The sequence below is a fragment of the Lynx canadensis genome, chromosome B1 (genome assembly GCF_007474595.2).
Source record: "Lynx canadensis isolate LIC74 chromosome B1, mLynCan4.pri.v2, whole genome shotgun sequence".
Taxonomy (NCBI): Eukaryota; Metazoa; Chordata; class Mammalia; order Carnivora; family Felidae; genus Lynx; species Lynx canadensis.
The window spans coordinates 58,611,986-58,632,798 of NC_044306.2; the positions used below are offsets into that span (position 1 = coordinate 58,611,986).

At 38.8% G+C, this 20,813-nt stretch overlaps 1 protein-coding gene across 2 annotated transcripts in view; it reads left to right on the plus strand.

Annotated features, from left to right (window-relative positions):
* The window catches only part of MFAP3L (microfibril associated protein 3 like), a 68,691-nt gene extending 48,123 nt beyond the window's left edge, over window positions 1-20,568 (plus strand). For both annotated transcript variants that reach the window (XM_030312757.1, XM_030312756.1), the window contains exon 4: window positions 20,369-20,568. In XM_030312757.1, coding sequence (XP_030168617.1) covers window positions 20,369-20,533 — 165 coding nt within the window. In that variant the 3' untranslated portion in view covers window positions 20,534-20,568. The remainder of the gene's footprint in view (window positions 1-20,368) is intronic.
* Window positions 20,569-20,813: the final 245 nt, after the last annotated feature.

A 20,813-nucleotide genomic window follows, 5' to 3' on the forward strand; every position in this document is an offset into this window, starting at 1 on the left:
TCACTTGAGTCTTGAAAGGTCCTCACTCAAAGCCGCTGAAATGGCATCATGAAAAATTCATTCCTTCAGAGTACCATTTTTCTCTTATTACACAAATACCCTAGACCCTAGTAATCACCTTAAGCCTCTGTCAGGCATCGTGAATACAGAGTAGGAATTGGTTTAATCCTATGACTCTACCCAACAACGAGATGAAATCTGAGCACCGAAGGGGCAAGGAGTGTTGAAAGGGTAGAAGAAAAGAATGATGTTGTCTCCAAGGAGACTTCCAGAAGGGCATCCTCCCTGGATGGAGGGCCAGAGAAGCCAAAAAGCTGCATGCTGACATCTTAGAAGCATAAGAGGAGTTGCATAAGGGAAATATAAGAAAACTAAAAAAAAAAAAAAAGAAAATTTATTTCACACTGTTACCCAAGATTAGCCATGCCCAGATCATCAGTGAATTTTTAAAATATGGAAAATAGTATATGCATTAGCTTACACAAATCAGTCATTAAAATCGTAGAAAATTATATTCATCTAATTTCTAGTCAAAAAAAAAAATCCCTTCAGTTTTAATCCTTGTTGTCTCCTCAATGACATGAGCTTCAGTGCGTAAAGCATTGAGTTCTAAGCTAATCATCAGTTTCCTGTTTTAAAAGAAAAAATTTTTAATGTTTACTTATTTTTGAGAAACAGAACGTGAGCTGGGGAGGGGCAGAGAGAGAGGGAGACACAGAATCTGAGCAGGCTCCAGGCTCTGAGCTGTCAGCACGGAGCCTGATGTGAGGCTCAAACCCACAAACCATGAGATCATGATCTGAGATCATGACCTGAGCTGAACTTGGACATTTAACCAACTGAGCCACCCAGGTAGCCCAGCAGTGTCCTGTTTTAAAAATCAACTTATTAAATCATTTCTAAAAAATTATTCCCAGTGGTAGTGGAGCGCAGTCTTTCAGTTGAGTAGCAACATTAAAGCATCTTTCAAATACTTGTTTATTTTGAGCATGATGTATTAATTAGGATGCTTTATTTCAATCAAAGTTCAAAAATGTTCTTTACAATTGCCATAGCAGTAACATTACTATTCTGTATTTTCCACTCAAACCTCAGGATTAAACACAAAATCTACATGCCATACTCTTACTATAATGCTCAATTTTATTCTGTTCTAAGTTTTGCTCTTTTTCTGTGCACATGCTGTATTTCACAGTCTTAACAAAATTGTTTCTAGTCCTTAAAAAACAGTGGGATGTAACATTTCCTGTCTTTTCTTTTTATATTATTATTAAAATAATTAGATAAAGCAGGGTAAACCCTTATGACTTTTCTTTGGTTTCCCCTCCATAACAATACATACTCTTCCTCCATCTTACAGGCAGGTTAGCCTAATAGATGATACCATGTTCTAAAAAACAAAAAAAGTGAAGTAATTTTCCCAAGACTATACTAAATTCTTTAGCTACTAGACTGTGAATTCTATACAAACAGGACTTGCACCCATATTGCCACAGTGCTTCCTATAGAACCTTAAGGATTACTGATGTTTAGTAAACGTTAATTAAGTAAAAACTAATATGTCTTCTAGCTAATTAGGATTTATTGGGATTGGAATAACTATCTTCATTTATAGGGCCTCATGAAGGGCAAAAAGTGCATTTTGAAGAATCTCTTTGAACCTAAAACCTACTTGTACAGACTCCCCTGTTCTCAGGATGGTTTTTCTGGGTAGATTTCTTTTCTCATGAATAGAATATAACTTTAAATGTCTTCCCATTTTCTTCTCTCTCACACTTTAACCTCATATTTAAAAGAGTTATTTAAAAGTCTTTTGTCCACTCTACTGGTGTCGTGGTGAGACAATTTTCCACAATTAAAATCTGCAGTGAGTTCAAGAGAAATGAATTGTGACATTGAAATTACTTCTATGTCATTACATGTCATGTTCTCCACAAGAACTTTACAGTCACTGAAAGATGGAACAGAATAAAACCATGCCTTTTCTGCAGTGAAGATATTGGTGGGGACAGTCAATGCATCCCTGTTATAGGTTAATACATTAACCGTTCAGATCGCATTGGTTTTGTTCTAGGTTTCTTTCACCTCAAAAGAAACCAAAACTCTAGTGAAAAATAGGATTAGAGAATCCAGTTCCTGGAGCTTGCGCTACCCCCTCAGTAAATCTTCACCAAGGCAGACTAGCTCTGATGGAAATGTAACCCCAAACAGCTGCTGAGTTTCAATTTTCCTTTCCTACATGATCAGGTCCTTATCTTCCCTGATTTGCTCTCAAGGCACAAACAGGGTGACACCGCACATTGACCTCATTGTAGAAGCAGGAAAATGGGACTCATTAAGTGAGGGAATTATTTCAAGATTGAGAGGGCGGAGGTTATAAACATAATCGGCACACCACACCAGCTTATACATATACTGACTGCAAAATAGTGAGCCTGCACATTCTGCTGCTGCTCGTGCGCATTTCTCCTTACACAGCCAGTGCCTATGCTTGTGAAGGGCCACCGTTCACTCACACCATTCATGGGGAGATGGAGGCCTTCTTGCAGCTTGCTGCTGCTTCATCTTCTCAGTCACCACTTCTTCCCCTACCTCCTCTTTCCTCAGAGAAACCCAATCTCCCCTTAGCTTTGCATGCCCCTTCATCTTGGTCTTCTTACGTGGCAAGTTGGACCAGTTACCCAGCTCTGGCCTCAGCCCCAGTGGGCAATGGACACTTTTGTTTTCCTCCTATTTGAAGTTAGCCAGCTGCTTCACAGGCCGTGTGGTGCTCAAATTTACGCAGGCAACTACTGAATATCCGAGAGATACTAGCATTTATTCATATTTATGCCTTAATTATCTCTGACCCCTCCACCCATTCTTGGTCACCGTATGTATCCACTAAGACACAAAAATGCCCAAACATTAATTGCTTTCATTGCTATGAGTTAACTTTTCCTCCATATTTTACAAAGGCCTTTGAAAGATAAGCCTGCATATTTCCTTAATTCCACCTCGCTTTCCAAACTTCCTATTTGATTAGGCTTCATTTATCTCCACCGGCCTGACTTCCTTCTTAGTGTCCTCATCCCTGGACCTTACAAACTGATTCTCATTCTCTCCTTCTTGAGCCTACCCTCCACTGACCCACACCATGAACATTGTTACCAGCTTCAGAACATTATCATCATTGTTCATCCTTGTTCTCTGGGACACTCAGCAAACTTGTCTAAGAGGCCTTGAGTTATTAGGCCCTGAACCGCTTCCCTATGTGATAAACTGCTTATGTACCTGTGTACCCCACTTCCCCATCACACCTGCACCTGTGTTCATGTGGACACACACACATGTACATACAACCCAGCACCCTATTGGCGACCAGAGGCAAGCAAGGAAGACAAAACAGTGCCAACAGAGATCTGAGCCATTCTGGTCATTTTCAGAAACAGTAACCATAGATAATCAAAAGGATAGGTCTTATAATGGCAGAACCACATCACAATACAACACACATGTGATCTTGCAGTAGTGGGACTGATAAATGCCACCATGAAAATCTACCTATCCCCTGTCACATCTTCCATGACACCCCATCCAGACAGAAACACACTCATAACCAAATCACCCAGTTCTTCATCTTGGTGCTAATACTACCCTCCATCCTGAAGTTTAATAACATTCTAGAGGCAGTAGTGAAGGCTGAATTCAGGGCCAGGTTCCAAACATTTCTGCTAGAGTCCATTTGCAGCCACTCTTCACGCTCCCCTGAATGGCCTAGATCCATAATCAGTGCTGTGTGAATCTGAGAAAGTTCCAGGATCCCAGAGTGCTCCACTGACCTGGCATCTGGCAGGGTGGCTCAGCTATTGCCTTCTTATGTAACATCAGTCTGCCCAGTCTCACTGTAAATCCTCTTTTCTAGCATTTGCAGAGTCACGAGAGGCTGGACTCTAGGTATTATTTAATGACACCGTAGAAATCCTTTTGAACCCTCTTTGTAAATCACTTCTCTCTACTTATTTGCCGTGTTTCTCTGAGCTCCACTTGACCTCTTTATCACCACTTGATAAAGGAACCATTAGATCCAGCTATGGATTGAAGTTAGGCCCAGTTGGTGTGTACTGTTATGAGACTATTATACAAATAAAATCTTAATTGTTCTTGCTAAATACTCAGGAATTTAATTTCAGCAATTATCAAGTGCTTACTTTGTAATCTGTCCTTAAACTGAGTCAGAACAAATCCTACTGGCATTGGGTTACATTATCTTCTTACCCAATAAGCAATACATTCATGAAAAGGAATAGGGTGCATTTACCATAGTTTTTCCGATCTAATAGCCTCTAGATCTACTTCTATTTTACACTGTGTATTAAATTTAAGCTAAAGCGCAGAAAAAAATTAAGGGTGAGAATGTGTAGAGAATAATCCTAAGTATTTCTCAGAACCCCCCCCCCCCCCCCACGTATGGGTATGCATTGCATTGTTTTTCTGCAGACCAGCAGATTAGATTCCAGAAACTCAATAGAACCCCCTTGTGTTCATTGTTGACTAGGTAATTATGCATCTCATCATGATACCTACCAGTGAACTGCAGCACACTAACCTTGATAAGCAGAAAACTCTGCCTAGGGAAGAACTAGGTATTTTTTAAATAAAAGTATCCTTCATACTGATATTGATGCATGAGGCTCTTGACTCCTTGAAAAGTGGTGTTTTCCAGTAAAACAAAACCATTCTTTTGTAAAATTCAAAAAATAATCTTCAGATGAAAGACCAAAAAGTACTTATAAATTTGGAGAATAATGCTGAAGCCTATGTGTTATTCAAACTGTCTTCCAGATTAAGAATATCTCTGAAATGGAAAACTAAGTTATCTATGTTGGTTGTAGTTAATATAATTCTGAATTTATTACCTCTTAAAGAATTCTCCCTCATGTCAGGGGCACCTGGGTGGCTCAGTAGGCTGAGTGTCTGGCTTCGGCTCAGGTCATGATCTCATGGTCCGTGGGTTCGAGTCCCATGTCAGGCTCTGTGCTGACAGCTGGGAGCCTGGGGCCTGTTTCAGATTCTGTGTCTCCTTCTCTCTGCCCCTCCCTCGCTCTCTCTCTCTCTCTCTTTCTTTCTCTCTCTCAAAAATAAATAAACATTAAAAACATTTAAAAGAATTCTCCTTCATATGATTCATGACCAACTGACTAAACCAAGCAATTTCCCTTTTTTCTAAAATTTTATTACATTTTAATTGATCAGATGGTGATTAAGAACAAGACTGAACAGAAAGCCAGTTACTATTTAGTAATTCAGTACTATTTATTGGATATTTGTTACAATCAAGGCAATACTAGGCTCCAAGATGAACACAAAAATGAACAAGATCCAGTTCCATCCTCAAGAACTTCATCTTCTTAGAAAGCACGTAATATATGTAGTAAATAACTATGACAGATGGTTAAAGGTAATAAATGCCTTCATTAACAGAGAGATGAAATCCCAGTAAAATCCAGGGGATGATGAGCATAACAGTTTTGACTGGGAGAAATCAGGAGATCTTTGTACAGAAAAAGGTGATTTCAGATTCTCTGAAGGGTAGTTAGGATTTGAACAGATGGAAGATAAGAAACTCAATGTGAGATGAGGGGTCAAAGCAATAAAGGGCAATAAAGGACCTTCTCTTGGTCTAGCACATGGAATCCTAAGAGGACAGTGGTGAGGAGGAAGGTGGAGAGGTCAGTTGGAGTCAGCTCTTCAGACCGTGAATGCCAGCATATAGTGCTCAGGCTTTTTCCTGGGGCAATCTAGACACACTAAGGACAGAGTACGCATGACAGATCTCTGCTTTAGAAAGAAGAATGGAGAGAACATGGAGGCTTTCTGCAAAGCAGTTCAGAAGGCTTTTGGTGAACTAGGTTAGTGGCAGTGAAAGTAGAGCACACAGAAGGGATGTAATCTTATTTCTAAGATGGCATTATTGAGGGCTTGGCAACAGTTGTTTCTGGAGTAAGAGAGTAGGAGGAGCCAAAAATAAATTGGAGGTTTTAAGCCTGGATGACTAAGAGAATTATAGTGCCATTAGCAGGAATAGGGAGGAGAACATTAAGAAAATAGAACATTTGGAACAATTAAAATTATTAATGTGATTAAAAAAAATCCTTTTTAGCTCCTTAAAATTGACATATAGAAGCATATAAACATGTAATTTGACAGAAATGTTTTCCCTCAGTACATATGGAATTATTAAATATCTTCTTGTCCTTGGACTAAAAGAGTAGGCAGTTAGTTAGACATGAGCCAGGGGCAAAGGCAGTGATAAATAGGTGACACATTAGAAGCCAGGAGACACAACATCCTCACTTTGTGGCTTCCAAGTCCCCTCAACATCCTGGCCTTATGGCTTCCAAGACTCTGGGGCTAACAGACCAAGAGCCCCAGGTTCAGAGGATATGCTCTCCTCTTCCACCTCTGCCCCTGGGTAACCTGTAGACTCATTATAATACATTTGCATTGTGGTCTTAGCCCCCACTCCCGTGGGGGAAGGCTGCCATGACAGTTTCAGTACAAACCTTGTAGAGTCAAAAACTCCCTCTCCTGACCTGTGGGAGGAGTCCCCCAAAAGATTGGAAGCAGCCTCCATTAGAGACCATCCCTGTCCCTGACTCAAGACCCTGCTCACACAAAAAGAAAAGACCTCTGTGGCCTCAGGGCAGTTACCACCTCTAGGCCTGCCTGCTCTCCCTTCTTTAGAGCGTACGTCCTTAATAAACTGCTTTGTGCTTGCTACCTTCCTTCTGCTTGCCTTCATTTGAACATAAATCTTTTGTGGGGAACTCAAGAACTGAGGCCTCTATTCACCCAACACAGACTCTCCCACGGGTAGCAGGACTCCTTCACATAGTACGACTTTAAGAGCCTGCTGTGATAGGAGAATATGCAGTGGCATTTTGTATATTGAAAATAAAAGAACACTGAATTTTGTAGCACTCGAAGAACAGAAACAATAATCTGTCCTCTGTTGAAAATACAAACTTATCATATTTAATATCTTGACTTATTAAATACTAGGAAGTCTTATTGTTGTTCATTAGTCCCCAAAAGAGTGAAGAAGGAGAATTATAAAGACATGTTGAGCAAACAACCAGAAGTGACATGGCTCAGTTAAGATGCTTTTGGCTGCCATAGGAGAAAGCCCAACTCCAAATGATTTAGCCAGCATTAGGATTTTTTTTTTAATCTCAAATTACAAGAACTCTGGAGAGTGTCCCAGATTGATTAAATCATCAGCATAATTGAGTACTAAGATTTCTCTAGGCTTCAGCAGTACCATTTTCTCCATAGTCCTTTATCTGGGTTCCCTCATAGTACCCACATAGCAAAAGCAACTACAGACATGGTCTGTTCGTACTTGCTGTTTGGAAACAGGAAATAAGAAAGGGCCATTTCTTCAGATTCCTGTTAGTTTATTTGTTTTGTTTTAAGGAAGGAAAATCTTCCTTATTAAGTGCACCCAGCAAACTTCCTCTCACACCTCATTGCCTAGGACTGAGTGAAATGCCCATCCCTAAATCAGGCTGTGGTTTATAACAACCATAATACATACCCTGTCTAGAGGGCCAATCTCCCCCTGAAATCCACAACTATGAAGAGGGGTGAAGAGGGGTGAGCAAAATCAGGGTTCTATTAAAAAGGAAGACAGACAGATGAATGGTAGTGGGTGACAACCAGTGGAATTTGTCATAATCCTAACAGCAGAAAAGAGAGAAAAAGAGGACAAGGGAGGGGAAAGAGAAAGAGAATAATCAACTTGAGAATGGATTCAGAGGGTGGATTTTTTTTTTAACATATCAGTGAACTCAGAAATTGAGAACAATCTGCCCTTATTTTCTGTCACTCTTTCAGGGGACTTTCGTAGCCATAGAAACTAGAACTGATTGGAATAAAGTTCTTGGCCTCTCCAGCCACGGCCAACGTTTGGAACGGAATTCAAAGTCACCAGAGAGCTAGCGCTGATTCTTGGGAGAATGTGAGAGCAAACCCTCCTCACACTGCCAAACTGGCACGGGATACTGCGGCCACTCTGCAAATGAACAGTACACAATAAACAAGCCAAGGGAAAGAGCTTCAAATTCTAAATGCCCTCTTGAGAGAAGAGAGAAGGCAGTTCCTGGGAACAGTGAACAAACACTGTCAGAAAAGTGGAATCATTGATTTCTATCATGAATGACTAATGATCATTATGGTGTGGTTTAGAATAGAAATACAAGTTCTGCAGCCCAAAGAACTACTGGTCCTATCTCCTGTGACATTCCATTTACACTCACTTGATAAAAGCATGCCGATGAATTAGACTGTCTTGGGTTTGTTTAAACGCGTCCATCTCAGATTCATGAAAGTATTTACCCATGAATCCAATTTTCATTTCCATTTGTTGTGCCTCTGAGAATTATCTTACTTGATTAGGGATGGCTGATACATGTCAAAGGTTTGAGTAAGATAAATACTGCAAACACAGCTGAGCTCTTGGTATCTTCATGTCAATGCATACTTTTAGCATGTCAATTTGATAGATCTGTGCATTTGCCATCATAAGACAATATGAAAGCCTTGAAAAATTCATGCCTAAGTCTCTAAATCCAACTGACTGGACACCACTTATCCTTACCAGCAAGTTAATAGACAGCTTTGTATCAACTCAATAGTTCATATGCAAATGCTACTACAGCCAGGTGATCAAGGACACCCTGGCCTATTTGTTGGCCTTACTGTTCTCCATTCTCCTCTATTCATACATCAGTATGAAGACTATATATCAATATACCCAAGTCAAAATATGATACCACAGAATAATGGTGATAATCATGATGAACATGATCATTCATTTCACAAGTGTTATCAAATGCCTAGTAGGCACATGCTAGGCACTATTCTGGGTGTTAGAAGTGCAGCAAGGCAAAGTCCCAGCTCTTAGAATATTTATTTATTTATTTATTGCTAAGGCAAAAAATAATGTAGGGTAAAGAGAAAATGAAGTGCGGTAGGTGGGGACAGGTCCCTCATCCATATATAGTGGTCTTTATGTGAAGGTCTCAATAATAGGGTAATATTTGAGCAGAACCCTGAGGAAATTGAGAGAACAAGCCAAAGTGGATATCTGAACAAGGAATTTCTAGGCAGAGGGAAGAATGAGTACAAGATCCCTAGAGAGAAGAGTACTCAGTGTGCTCCAGGAACAGCATGGATCCAGTGTGAGCTAGTGATGGGGAGTGGCAAGAGGTAAGACAGGGAGGGAGAGGCAAAATCTCCCAGGCCTTTTTTCAGCAAAATTAACATCTGTGACTTTAATTTGAGATGGGATACAACTGGAGGACTTTGATCACAGTAATGATATGATCTAGGGAGTCTGCAAGATGAGGACATTCAGTACCAACTTCAAGTCCAAGGACTGAAATAAAGTGAAATAGTGTAATGACCCTAAAGTGTTGCCTCTGGTAGAGCACAGCACCTCCTCTCAGAGGCCTATTCCTTTGTACCAGCCTTCTGCGGCCCAGAGCGTGTGCTGTCAGCAGAGTCTGGCAGAAAGCAGCTCATTCTGCCTACTTCCACTCTGGCTTTGGCCGTGCATGTCATGGTGGTCATTTGCCACTCTTTTAGGCACCTCAGTATCTACGCCCCTTCTTGTGTTTGAAGAATCCACCACCTCATGAGACAGAGGGTAGCTCTCACTCTAGAGGCTGAAATGCCAAATACTCTACCAGCTTCCTTTGCAGCTAGGACATGGCTCCACAAATAAGACACACCATATTTAGAGGTCCGATAGGAAGGTAGTGGCCTGTGGAAGCATCCTTTCTTCCTCCAGGGCCAGCAATGGCAAAGGTTTTGTCATAATGCTTGTGCTGGCACAGGTGATTGTAGGGCTACAAAGTTGCCGGGTCTGTCTGTACCCCCAGTCACAGAGGCAGTGCATTGTTCTGGTTATCTTTTGCTGCACAAAAAAACCACTCCTTCACAACTACTTGACTATATGCACACTTTCAAATACACACTAAAGTATTGCTAACTGTAGACACAATGCTGTATATTACATCTACAGGACTTATTTATCTTGTAACTAGAAGTCTGTACCTTTTGTCCAACTTCACCCTTATATGTCCCACCTCTGGCACCCACCAATCTGTTGGGTGTTTCTACAGATTTCTACACAATCTGTTCTGTTTCTACAGTTGTTGTTTTTTATAGATCGCAAATAAAAGTATCTCTGTCAGACTTATCCTCACTTAGCATCATGCCCTCAAGATTCATCCATGTTGTCACAAATGGCAGGATTTCCTTCTTTATTGTGACTAAATAATATTCTGCATCTCACTTTCTTTTTCTTTCTTTCTTTCTTTCTTTCTTTCTTTCTTTCTTTCTTTCTTTCTTTCTTTCCTTCGAAAGCTTTATCATTTTTTTGGTGTTTAAAACACCAATAATTTATTTTATCTTTCACAGTTCTAGAGACCAGAAGTCTGAAATCAACCACAAAACAGTCTAGCAGTTTCTACACTTACCACATGACCAAGCAATTCTACTCCTAAGTATGAACTCAGTAGAAATTCTACTAAGTAGAACTCACATAACAATTTGTATACAAATATTCAAAAATGCATACAAGCCAGTGTCCATTCTTTCACACTTCTGGAGGCCTGAAGTCTGAAGTCAATTTCACTGGGTGAAAATCAAGGTGTAAGCAGGGCCAGCCTCTTCTGGAAATTCTAGGGGAGAATCTGTTCCTTGTACCTTTCAGCCTCTGGTGGCTACTGGCATCCTTGGCTTATGGTGCATCACTCCAATCTCCCTCTGTCAAATCTCCCTCTGTCTCTCCCTCTCTTTTTAAATTTTTATTTTAATCACCCAGTACTCATCACGACATGTGCACTCCTTAATCCCCTTCACCTGTTTCACCCATCTCCCCCCACCCCACCTCTGATAACCGTGTTTGTTCTCTATAGTTAAGAGTTTGTTTCTTGGTTTGCCTCTCTCCCTCTATTTTCCCCTTTGCTTGTTTTGTTTCTTAAATTCCACATATGAGTGAAATCATACGGTATTTGTCTTGCTCTTACTGACTTATTCACTTAGCATTATACTCTCTAGCTCCATCCATGTCATTGCAAATGGCAATATTTCATTCTTTTTATGGCTGAGTAATATTCTAGGTGTGTGTGTGTGTGTGTGTGTGTGTGTGTGTGTGTACACACACATACATACTACCTCTTCTTTATCCATTCATCAATCAGTGGACACTTATTCTGCTTCAAAATCTTGGCTATTGTAAATAGTGATGCTATAAACATAGGGTTGCATATATCCCTTTGATTTAGTGTTTTTGTATTCTTTGGGTAAATACCCAGTAGTACAATTGTTGGATCCTAGGGTAGTTCTGTTTTTAAACTTTGAGGAGCCTCCAAACTTTTCCACAGTGGTTGCACCAGTTTGCATTCCCACCAACAGTACACAAGTGTTCCTTTTTCTCCACATTCTCTCCAACACCTGTTGTTTCTTCTGTTGTTGATTTTAGCCATTCTGACAGGTGTAAAGTGATACCTCATTGTAATTTTGATTTGCATTTCCCTTATGGTATGTGATGTTCAGCATCTTTTCATATGCTTGTTGGCCATCTATATGTCTTCTTTGGAGAAATGTCTATTTATGTCTTCTGCCCATTTTTTTAAATGCTTATTTATTTTTGAGAGGGAGAGGGACAGAGCATGAGGAGGGGAGGGGCAGAGAGAGAGGGAGACACAGAATCCAAAGCAGGCCCTAGGCTCTGAGCTGTCAGCATAGAGCCCAATGCGGGGCTTGAACCCGTGAACCACAAGATCATGACCTGAGCTGAAGTTGGATGCTTAACCAGACTGAGCCACCCAGGAGCCCCTCTTCTGCCCATTTTTAATTGGATTATTCATTTTGGGGGTATTGAGTTTTATAAGATTTTTATGTATTTTTTTTATTCTAACCCTTTATTGGATATATTGTTTACAGATATCTTCTCCCATTCTGTAGGCTGCCTTTTAGTATTGTTGATTGTTTACTGTACAGAAGCTTTTTATTTTGATGTAGTTCCAATAGCTTATTTTTGGCTTTGTTTCCCTTACCTCAGGGAACCTATCTAGAAAAAAGTTGCGACAGTTGATATAGAAAAGTTACTACCTGGGGCACCTGAGTGGCTCAGTCGGTTAAACACCCGATTCTTGGTTTTGGCTCAGGTGAGTTCGAGTTCTGCATCAGGCTCCATGCTGATAGTGCAGAGAGTGCTTGAGATTCTCTCTCTCCCCGTCTCCCTCTGCCCCTACCCTGCTCATGCTCTCTAAATAAATAAATAATTTTTTTTAACATTTATTCAGTTTTGAGAGACAGAAAGAGGCAGAGTGCAAGCGGGGGAGGGGCAGAGACAGAGGGAGACACAGAATCCGAAGCAGGCTCCAGGCTCTGAGCTGTCAGCACGGAGCCAGACGAGGGCTCGAACTCACACACCACAAGATCATGACCTGAGCTGAAGTCAGACACTTAAACCAACTGAGCCACCCAGGCGCCCTTCAAAAGAAATAAATGAACTTAAAAAAAAGGTTACTGCCTGTGCTCTTTTCTAGGATTTTTATCCTCCAATACCATTTGTTGAAGAGACTGTCCTCCCATTGGATATTCTTGCCTCCTTTGTTGGAGATTAATTGGCCATATAGTCGTGGGTATATTTCTGGATTTTTTATTCTGTTCCATTGAACTGTGTGTATATTTTTGTGCCAGTATCATACTGTTTTAATTACTACATCTCTGTAATATAAATTCAAGTCCAGAATTCTGATACCTCTAGCTTTGCTTTGCTTTTTCAAGATCGCTTTGGCTATTTGGGGTCTTTTGTGGTTCCATACAAATGTTAGGATTGTTTGTTGTAGTTCTTTGAAAACTGTTGGTATTTTGATAGGGATTGCCTTAACTGTGTAGATTGCTTTGGGTAGTATAGACATTTTAACATATTTGTCTTCCAATTCATGAGCATGGAATGTCCTTCCATTTCTTTGTGTCATCTTCAATTTCTGTCACCAGTATTTTACAGTTTTCAGAGTACAAGTCTTCCACCTTTTTGGTTAGCTTTATTCCCATGTATCTTACTATTTTGGTTACAATTCTAAATGGAATTGTTTTCTTAATTTCTCTTTCTGCTGCTTCATTATTGGTGTATAAAAATGCAACAGATTTCTGTACATTGATCTTGTATCCTGCAACTTTACTGAATTCATTTATCAGTTCTAGCAGTTTTTTAGTGGAGTCTTTCAGATTTTCTATATATAGTACCATGTCATCTGCAAATACTTAAAGTTTTGTTTCTTTATTACCAATTTGGATTCCTTTTATGTCTTTGTGTTGTCTGATTGCTGTGGCTAGGACTTCTACTACTGTGCTGAATAAAAGTGGTGAAAGTGAACATCCCTGCCTTGTTCCTAACCTTAGGGAAAAGGCTCAGTTTTTCCCCATTGAGGATGATGTTAGCCATGGGTTTTTCATATATATATATATATATATATATATATATATATATAGCCTTAATTATGTTGAGGTATGTTCCCTTTAAACCTATTTTGTTGAGGGTTTTATCATAAATGAATGTTGTACTTTGTCAGATGCTTTTTCTGTGTCTATTGAAATGATCGTATGGTTTTTATCCTTTCTTTATAAATGCGATGTATCACATTGCTTAATTTGCAAATATTGAACCACTCTTGCAACCCAAGAATAAATCCCACTTTATCATGGTGAATTATTTTTTTAATGTATTGTTGGATTCAGTTTGCTAGCATTTTATTGAGGATTTTTGCATCTGTGTTCATCAGAGATATTAGCCTGTCCTTAGCTAATATTAGCTAATATTAGTATTAGCTAATACAGACATATTAGCCTGTAGTTCTCTTTTTTTGTTGTTGTGTCTTTATCTGGTTTTGGTATCAAGGTAATGCTGCCATCAAAAAATGAATTTGGAAGCTTTCCTTCCTCTTTATTTTTTGAAATAGTTTGAGAAGAATAAATTTTAACTCTTCTTCAAATGTTTGGTAGCGGAGCACCTGGGTGGCTCAGTGGGTTAAGTGTCTGACTCTTGATTTTGGCTTAGGTAATGATCTCACAGTTCTTGAGATCAATCCCCATGTCAGGCCCAATGCTGATGGCATGGGGCCTGCTTAGGATTCTTTCTCTCTGCCACGCCCCACTCATGCACTCTCTCTCTCTCTCTCTCTCTCTCTTTCTCTCTCAAAATAAAAAAATACATTTAAAAATGTATGTATATATATATATATATTTCGTATATATATATATACATATATATATATGTATATATATATATATTTCGTATATATATATACATATATATGTATATATATATACACACACACACGCACACATATATATATACACACACACACACATATTTGGTAGATATATATATATATATATATATATATATATATATATATATATTTGGTAGAATTCACCTGTGGAGCCATTCCTTTTTTTTTGTTGGGAGTTTTTGATTACTGATTCTTTATTTTGCTGGTTATCGGTCTGTTCAAATTTTCTATTTCCTCATGTTTCAGTATTGGTACGTTATATGTTTCCAGGAATTTATCCATTTTTGTAGGTTGTCCAATTTGTTGGCATATAGCGTTTCATAATATTCTCTTATAATTGTTTGTATTTTTGTGATCTTGGTTTTTACTTCTCCTTGGTTGTGACTTTATTTATTTGGGTCCTTTCTCTTTATATCCTGATAAGCCTAGCTAGAGTTTATGAATTTTATTGATTTTTTAGAAGAACCAGCTCCTAGTTCATTGATCTGTTCTATTGTTTTGTTTTGTTTTGTTTTTAGTTTCTATATCATTTATTTCTGCTCTAATCTTTATTATTTCCTTCCTTCTACTGGTTTTAGGCTTTGTTGCTCTTTTTTCTACATCCTTTAGGTGTAAGGTTAGGTTGTTTCAGATTTTTGTTTGTTTCTTGAGGTAGATCTGTATTGCTATACACTTCTCTCTTAGAATTGATTTTGCTACGGCCAAAAGGTTTCAAACTGTTGTGTTTTAATTTTCATTTCTTTCTATATACTTTTTTATTTCTTCTTTTATTTCCTGACTGACCTGCTTTTACTTTCATTTATTTCCATGCACTTTTTTATTTCTTCTTTCGTTTCCTGGCTGGTCCATTCATTGTTTAGTAGCATGTTATTTAACTTCCATGTATTTGTGGTCTTTCTGGATTTTTTCTTGTGGTTGACTTCTACATTCATAGCATTGTGGTCAGAAAAGATGAATGATATTACTTTGATCTTCTTGAATTTGTTGAGACTAGTTCTGTGGCATAATATATGATGTATTCTGGAGAATGTTCATGTACACTTCCAAAGAATGTGTATTCCACTGTTTTAGGATGGAATCTTCCAAGTATATCTGTTAAGTCCATCTGGTCCAGTGTGTCATTCAAAGCCATGTTTTCCTTTTGATTTTCTGTTTAGATGATCTGTGCATTGATGTAAGTGGGGTGTTAACATCCCCACATATAATAATAACTATTATTATATTATTGATTACTTCCTTTATATTTGTTATTAACCATTTTATGAATTTGGGTGCCTCTATGTTGGGTGCATAAATATTTACAATTGTTATATCTTCTTGTAGGATTGTCTCCTTTGTTATTATACAGCCTTCTTTGCTCTTATTAGTCTTTGTTTTAAAGTCTGTTTTGTCCAATATAAGTATTGCTACTCTGGCTTTCTTTTGACATCCATTTGCATGATAAATGTTTCTCTACCTCCTCATTTTCTTTTATGTTTTTATTTAAATTCCAGTCACACACACACACACACACACACACACACACACACACACCACATCTTCTTTACCTATTTATCAATTAATGGATACTTGCGCTGTTTTCATAATTTGGCTATTGTAGATAATGGTGCTATAAACATAGGGGTGCATGTATCCGTTTGAACTTGTGTTTTTGTATTCCTTGTGTAAATACCTAGCAGTGTGATTGCTGGATTACAGGGTAGTTCTATTTTTAACTTTTTGAGGAGACTCCATACTGTTTTCCACAGGGGCTGCATTCCCACCAACAGTGCACAAGTGTTCCCCTTTCTCCACATTCTCGCCAACACCTGTTATTTCTTGTGTTGTTGATTTTAGCCATTCTGACAGGTGTAAAGTAATATCTCATTGTAGTTTTGATTTGCATTTCCCTTATGGTACGTGATGATGAGCATCTTTTCATATGCCTGTGGCCATCTGTATGTCTTCTTTAGAGAAAATCTATTCATATCTCCTGCCCATTTTTAATGGGATTATTCATTTTTGGGGTATTGAGTTTTATAAGTTCTTTATATATTTTTGATACTAACCCTTTATTGGATATATTGTTTACAAATATCTTCTACCATTCTGTAGGCTGCCTTTTAGTATTGTTGATTATTTCCTTCACTGTACAGCAGCTTTTTTTTTTTTTAGAAGTTTTTTGTTTTCAAGTAGTCCCTTCCCATAGTTTATTTTTGCTTTGGTACCCTTGCCTCAGGAGACATATCTAGAAAGAAGTTGCTATGGCTGATGTCAAAGAAGTTACTGCCTGTGCTCTCTTCTAGGATTTTTAGGTCTTTAATGTATTCTGAATTTATTTTTGTGTATTCCACCCCCTCACTTTTAATCTGCAGGTGTCTTTAGGCCTAGAATGAGTCTCTTATAGGCAGCATATAGATGGCTCTTGTTGTTTTTAGCCATTCTGTCACTTTTGATTGGAGCATTTAATCCATTTGCTTTTTTTTTTTTAATGATTTTCTTTTTTTTTTAATGTTTTTTATTTATTTTTGAAGGGGAGAGAGAGACAGAGCATGAGCAGGGGAGGAGCAGTGAGAGGGAGACACAGAATCCGATGCAGGCTCCAGGCTCTGAGCTGTGAGCACAGAGCCCGATGCAAGGCTCGAACTCACGGACTGTGAGATCATGACCTGAGCCGAAGTCAGATGCCTAACCGACTGAGCCACCCAGGCGCCCCAATCCATTTGCTTTCAAAGTAATTATTGATATATATTTATTGCCATTTTATTACTTGTCATATGGTTGCTTCTGAAGATTTTCTCTGATACTTTCTTGTTTCTCTCTTTCATGGTTTGCTCGTTTTCTTTAGTTATATATTTGGATTTCTTTCTCTTTATTCTTTGTGCATTTATTTAGTGGTTTTGCTTTGTGGTTACTATTAGATTTGCATATTACAACTTCTGCATATAATAGTCTATACTAAGTTGATGGTCATTTAAGTTTAAACGCATTCTTTACTCCTCTCCTCCCCACATTTTAGATATATAGTGTCATATTTTACATCGTTTCATTTCCCAGATTAGGGAATTTTTCACCTATTATTTCTTCATATATATTCTCTGCCCCCTTAGCTAGCTAGCTAGCCTTCTTCTTCTTCTTCTTCTTCTTCTTCTTCTTCTTCTTCTTCTTGGACTCCAAGAATATAAATATTATTACATTTGATAGAGTCACTGAGTTCCCTAAGTCTATTCTCATTTTACGTAATTCTTTTTTCCTCTCTTCATTCAGTTTGATTGCTTTCCATTACTCTGTCTTCTAGATCATTAATTCATTCCTCTGCTTATTCCATATTGCTGTTCATTCCATCAAGTGTGTTTCTCATTTCATTTATTGAGCCCTTTATCTCTGCTATGTTATTACTTTTCTCTATATTAATGGTCTGATGTCCTCCCCTCTTTCCTCAAGTCCAGTGAGTATCATTATGATCCTTGTTTTAAATTCTCCATCAAGCATATTACTTCTGTTTCACTTAGATCTCCTGCCAACAGCCTTGTCTTTTTCTTTCATTTGCAACAAATTCCTCTGTCTTCTCATTTTGTCTTAGTTTCTGTGCCTGTTTCTCTGTGTTAGGAAAGCCAGCTCTGTCTCCTGTTCTTGAGGGTAATGTCTTTATGCAAAGGAGGCCTTGTACTGTCCTACAGTGTAGTGTTCCCTGTTCCCCAGGGCCTAGGGCTTCCAGGAGTATATCTAATGTGTGTTGCCTGCACTCTTGCGTTGTGCCCTGGCTGCTTTATCCTTCAGGCCAGTCAACTGCAGATGCTATCTTTGCCTTTTGTGGGAAGTGTTTGGTCCCTGGCCTGAATGTGGCATTTTAATTAGGTGTTCTCTGGCCTGCTGTGGAATGAGACCTGTTGCTGCCACCACTGGAACCATCGCTTTGCAGAACTCCTAGGTCAGGAGGCATAGTGTTGGCAGGGGTTTGGGCCAGTCTTCTGGGGGAAGTGGCCCACCACCTGAGACTGAGGCAAGCATTACTGGGAAGGAAGTTTCCACCAGAGCATGGAAGGGCAGGGTTTAGTGTAAGCAAGTTAGGTAGCGAGTGTCAGCGCTGCACTCGTTTCCATATGTGGCCCTGTGTTTATTCTGGTGTGCAGGGCAAGGAAATGGTGCCTACCGGTTCATTTGTTCCTGGAGGGGTTTCTTCATGAATGCTGCCTCTCTGGGACATGTTCTGAGACGTGCAAATAATTTCCCCACTCTGTGCCCCAGGCACTCTTTAGATTGTTGTTTCCATGTTGTATGCCCACAGACTGTTTGCCCTTTCTTCTCTCCAAGAGCAGCCCCTATGTCCTCTGAGCTTTCCCAGAGCCAAGCATTTGCCTTTAAAACTTTAGGCTTTGAGCCCTGCTTGTTTCAAGAACTCACAAAATTTGGGCACTCTAGCTTTCCAAGCCAATTGCTATGGGGATTTGTTTTCCCTATGTGCTCCCCTGTGTGTCAGTCTGTCTCCCACCCTTGTCTGTGACTACAGCTCCCTCCCTACCAGCAGCCACACTCTGTTTCTCTCCCAAACCACATTTCTGTACTTTCTGCTTTCTTAGATATGGCCTCTTCTCTACCTTTAGTTGTGCAGTTTGTTCTGCCAGTCTTCAGATCAATTTCTGGGGTATTGAGGATGATTTGATAGTTATCTGGTTGTATTCGTGGGATGAGGCAAGCCTAGGTTCTTCCACTCTGCCACCATTTTCCCCTTCTTCTACTTCTCACATTTCTTGATCCATTCATCTGTTGATAAACACTTAGGTTGTTTCCATGTCTTGATTATTATAAATGCTGCAATAAACATGAGGGTGTAGATATCTCTTTGAATAGTGATTTTGTTTCCTGTGGATAAATATCCAGAAGTAGAATTTCTGGATCATATGGTAGCACTATCTTTAAATTTTTGAGGAAACTCCATAATGTTTTTGATAATGGTTGCACCAATTTACATTTCCACCAACAATGCACAAGTGTTCCCCTTTCTCCACATCCTTGCCAACATTTGTTATCTCTTGTTTTTTAATGATAGCCACTTTAACATGGTATCTCATTGTGGTTTTGATTTGGATTTCCCTGACGATTAGTGATTTTGAACATACTTTCATATACATGTTGGCCATTTGTATGTCTTCTGTAGAAAAATGTTTATTCAGGTCCTCTGTCTGTTATTTATTTATTTATTTATTTACTTACTTACTTACTTACTTACTTATTTTGAGAGAGCTAGTGATAGAGGGAGCTGCAGAGAGAAAGAGGATCTTAAGCAGGCTCCACACTGTCAGCGTGGAGCCCGATGCGGGGCTCAAACCCATGAACCATGAGATCACGACCTGAGCCAAAATCAAGAGTCATATCCTTAACTGACTGGCCACCCTGCCTTATTTTTAAATCGATTGTTTGGGGTTTGTTTTTTCATTGAGTTGTGTGGGTTTGTTACATATTTTGGATATTAACCCCTTATTGGAGATATGATTTGTAAATATTTTCTTCCATTCCATAAGTCATCCTTTCATTTTGTTGATGTTTCCTTTGTAGCACAGAAGCTTATTAATTTGATGTAGTCCCAATTGTATATTCTATCTTTTCTTGCCTTTGATTTTGGTGTCAAAACCAAAATAAACTCATTGCGAAGACTGATATTAAGGAACTTACTCTTTATGTTTTTTTCCTGAGTTTCCTGGCTTCAGGTCTTATGTTCAAGTCTTTAATCCATTTTGAGTTGATTTTTGTGATGGTGTAAGATAGGGATCCACTTTCATTCTTATGCATATGGCTGTCCAGTTTTCCCAGCACCATTTATTAAAAAGACTATCCTTTTCACAATTGCATATTCTTGGCTCTTTTGTTGTAAATCAACTGACCATATACGCACGGAAAAGACTTCAATTCTTTAAACCTAAAGCATTCCTATTACTGTTATCATCCCTGAAATCAGTTCATGGTTTTTGCAACCATAGAATCTTGGGTCTATGAAAATTACATTCATACATACTTTTTTCTTTTCTCTGATCCAGCATTTTGATTGCCTCAGTTGCTGCTGGAGAGGAAGAAATTTCCAGAAGCCCCAAACAGATGTGAAAACTCCATCTATCTTCAGTATGTCAGGCTACATAAGCAGTACCTCACTAAAGCTATCAAAGGACAATTCTTTTTCAGACTACCAGATCTATGAGCACTGAAACAAGCAGTCAGTTGAAATAACAACAAAAAAAAAGAAGAAAAAGAAGAAAAGAAACAAAGAGTACATGCTGTACATTTTGACTATTCATGAAACTTAAAAGTTCAGAGTTATAATACATAGAGTGAAACATATAACACAAACATTTGGGTTTTTAAATCCCACATATCTACATACTAATGTTTATGAATAGCTTTCCACTCATATGCCTCATGTTTGCCTAGAAATATCTTGCCATTACCTTTGTATTTCCTACCTGTCTTACGGATCAGTGGACAAAC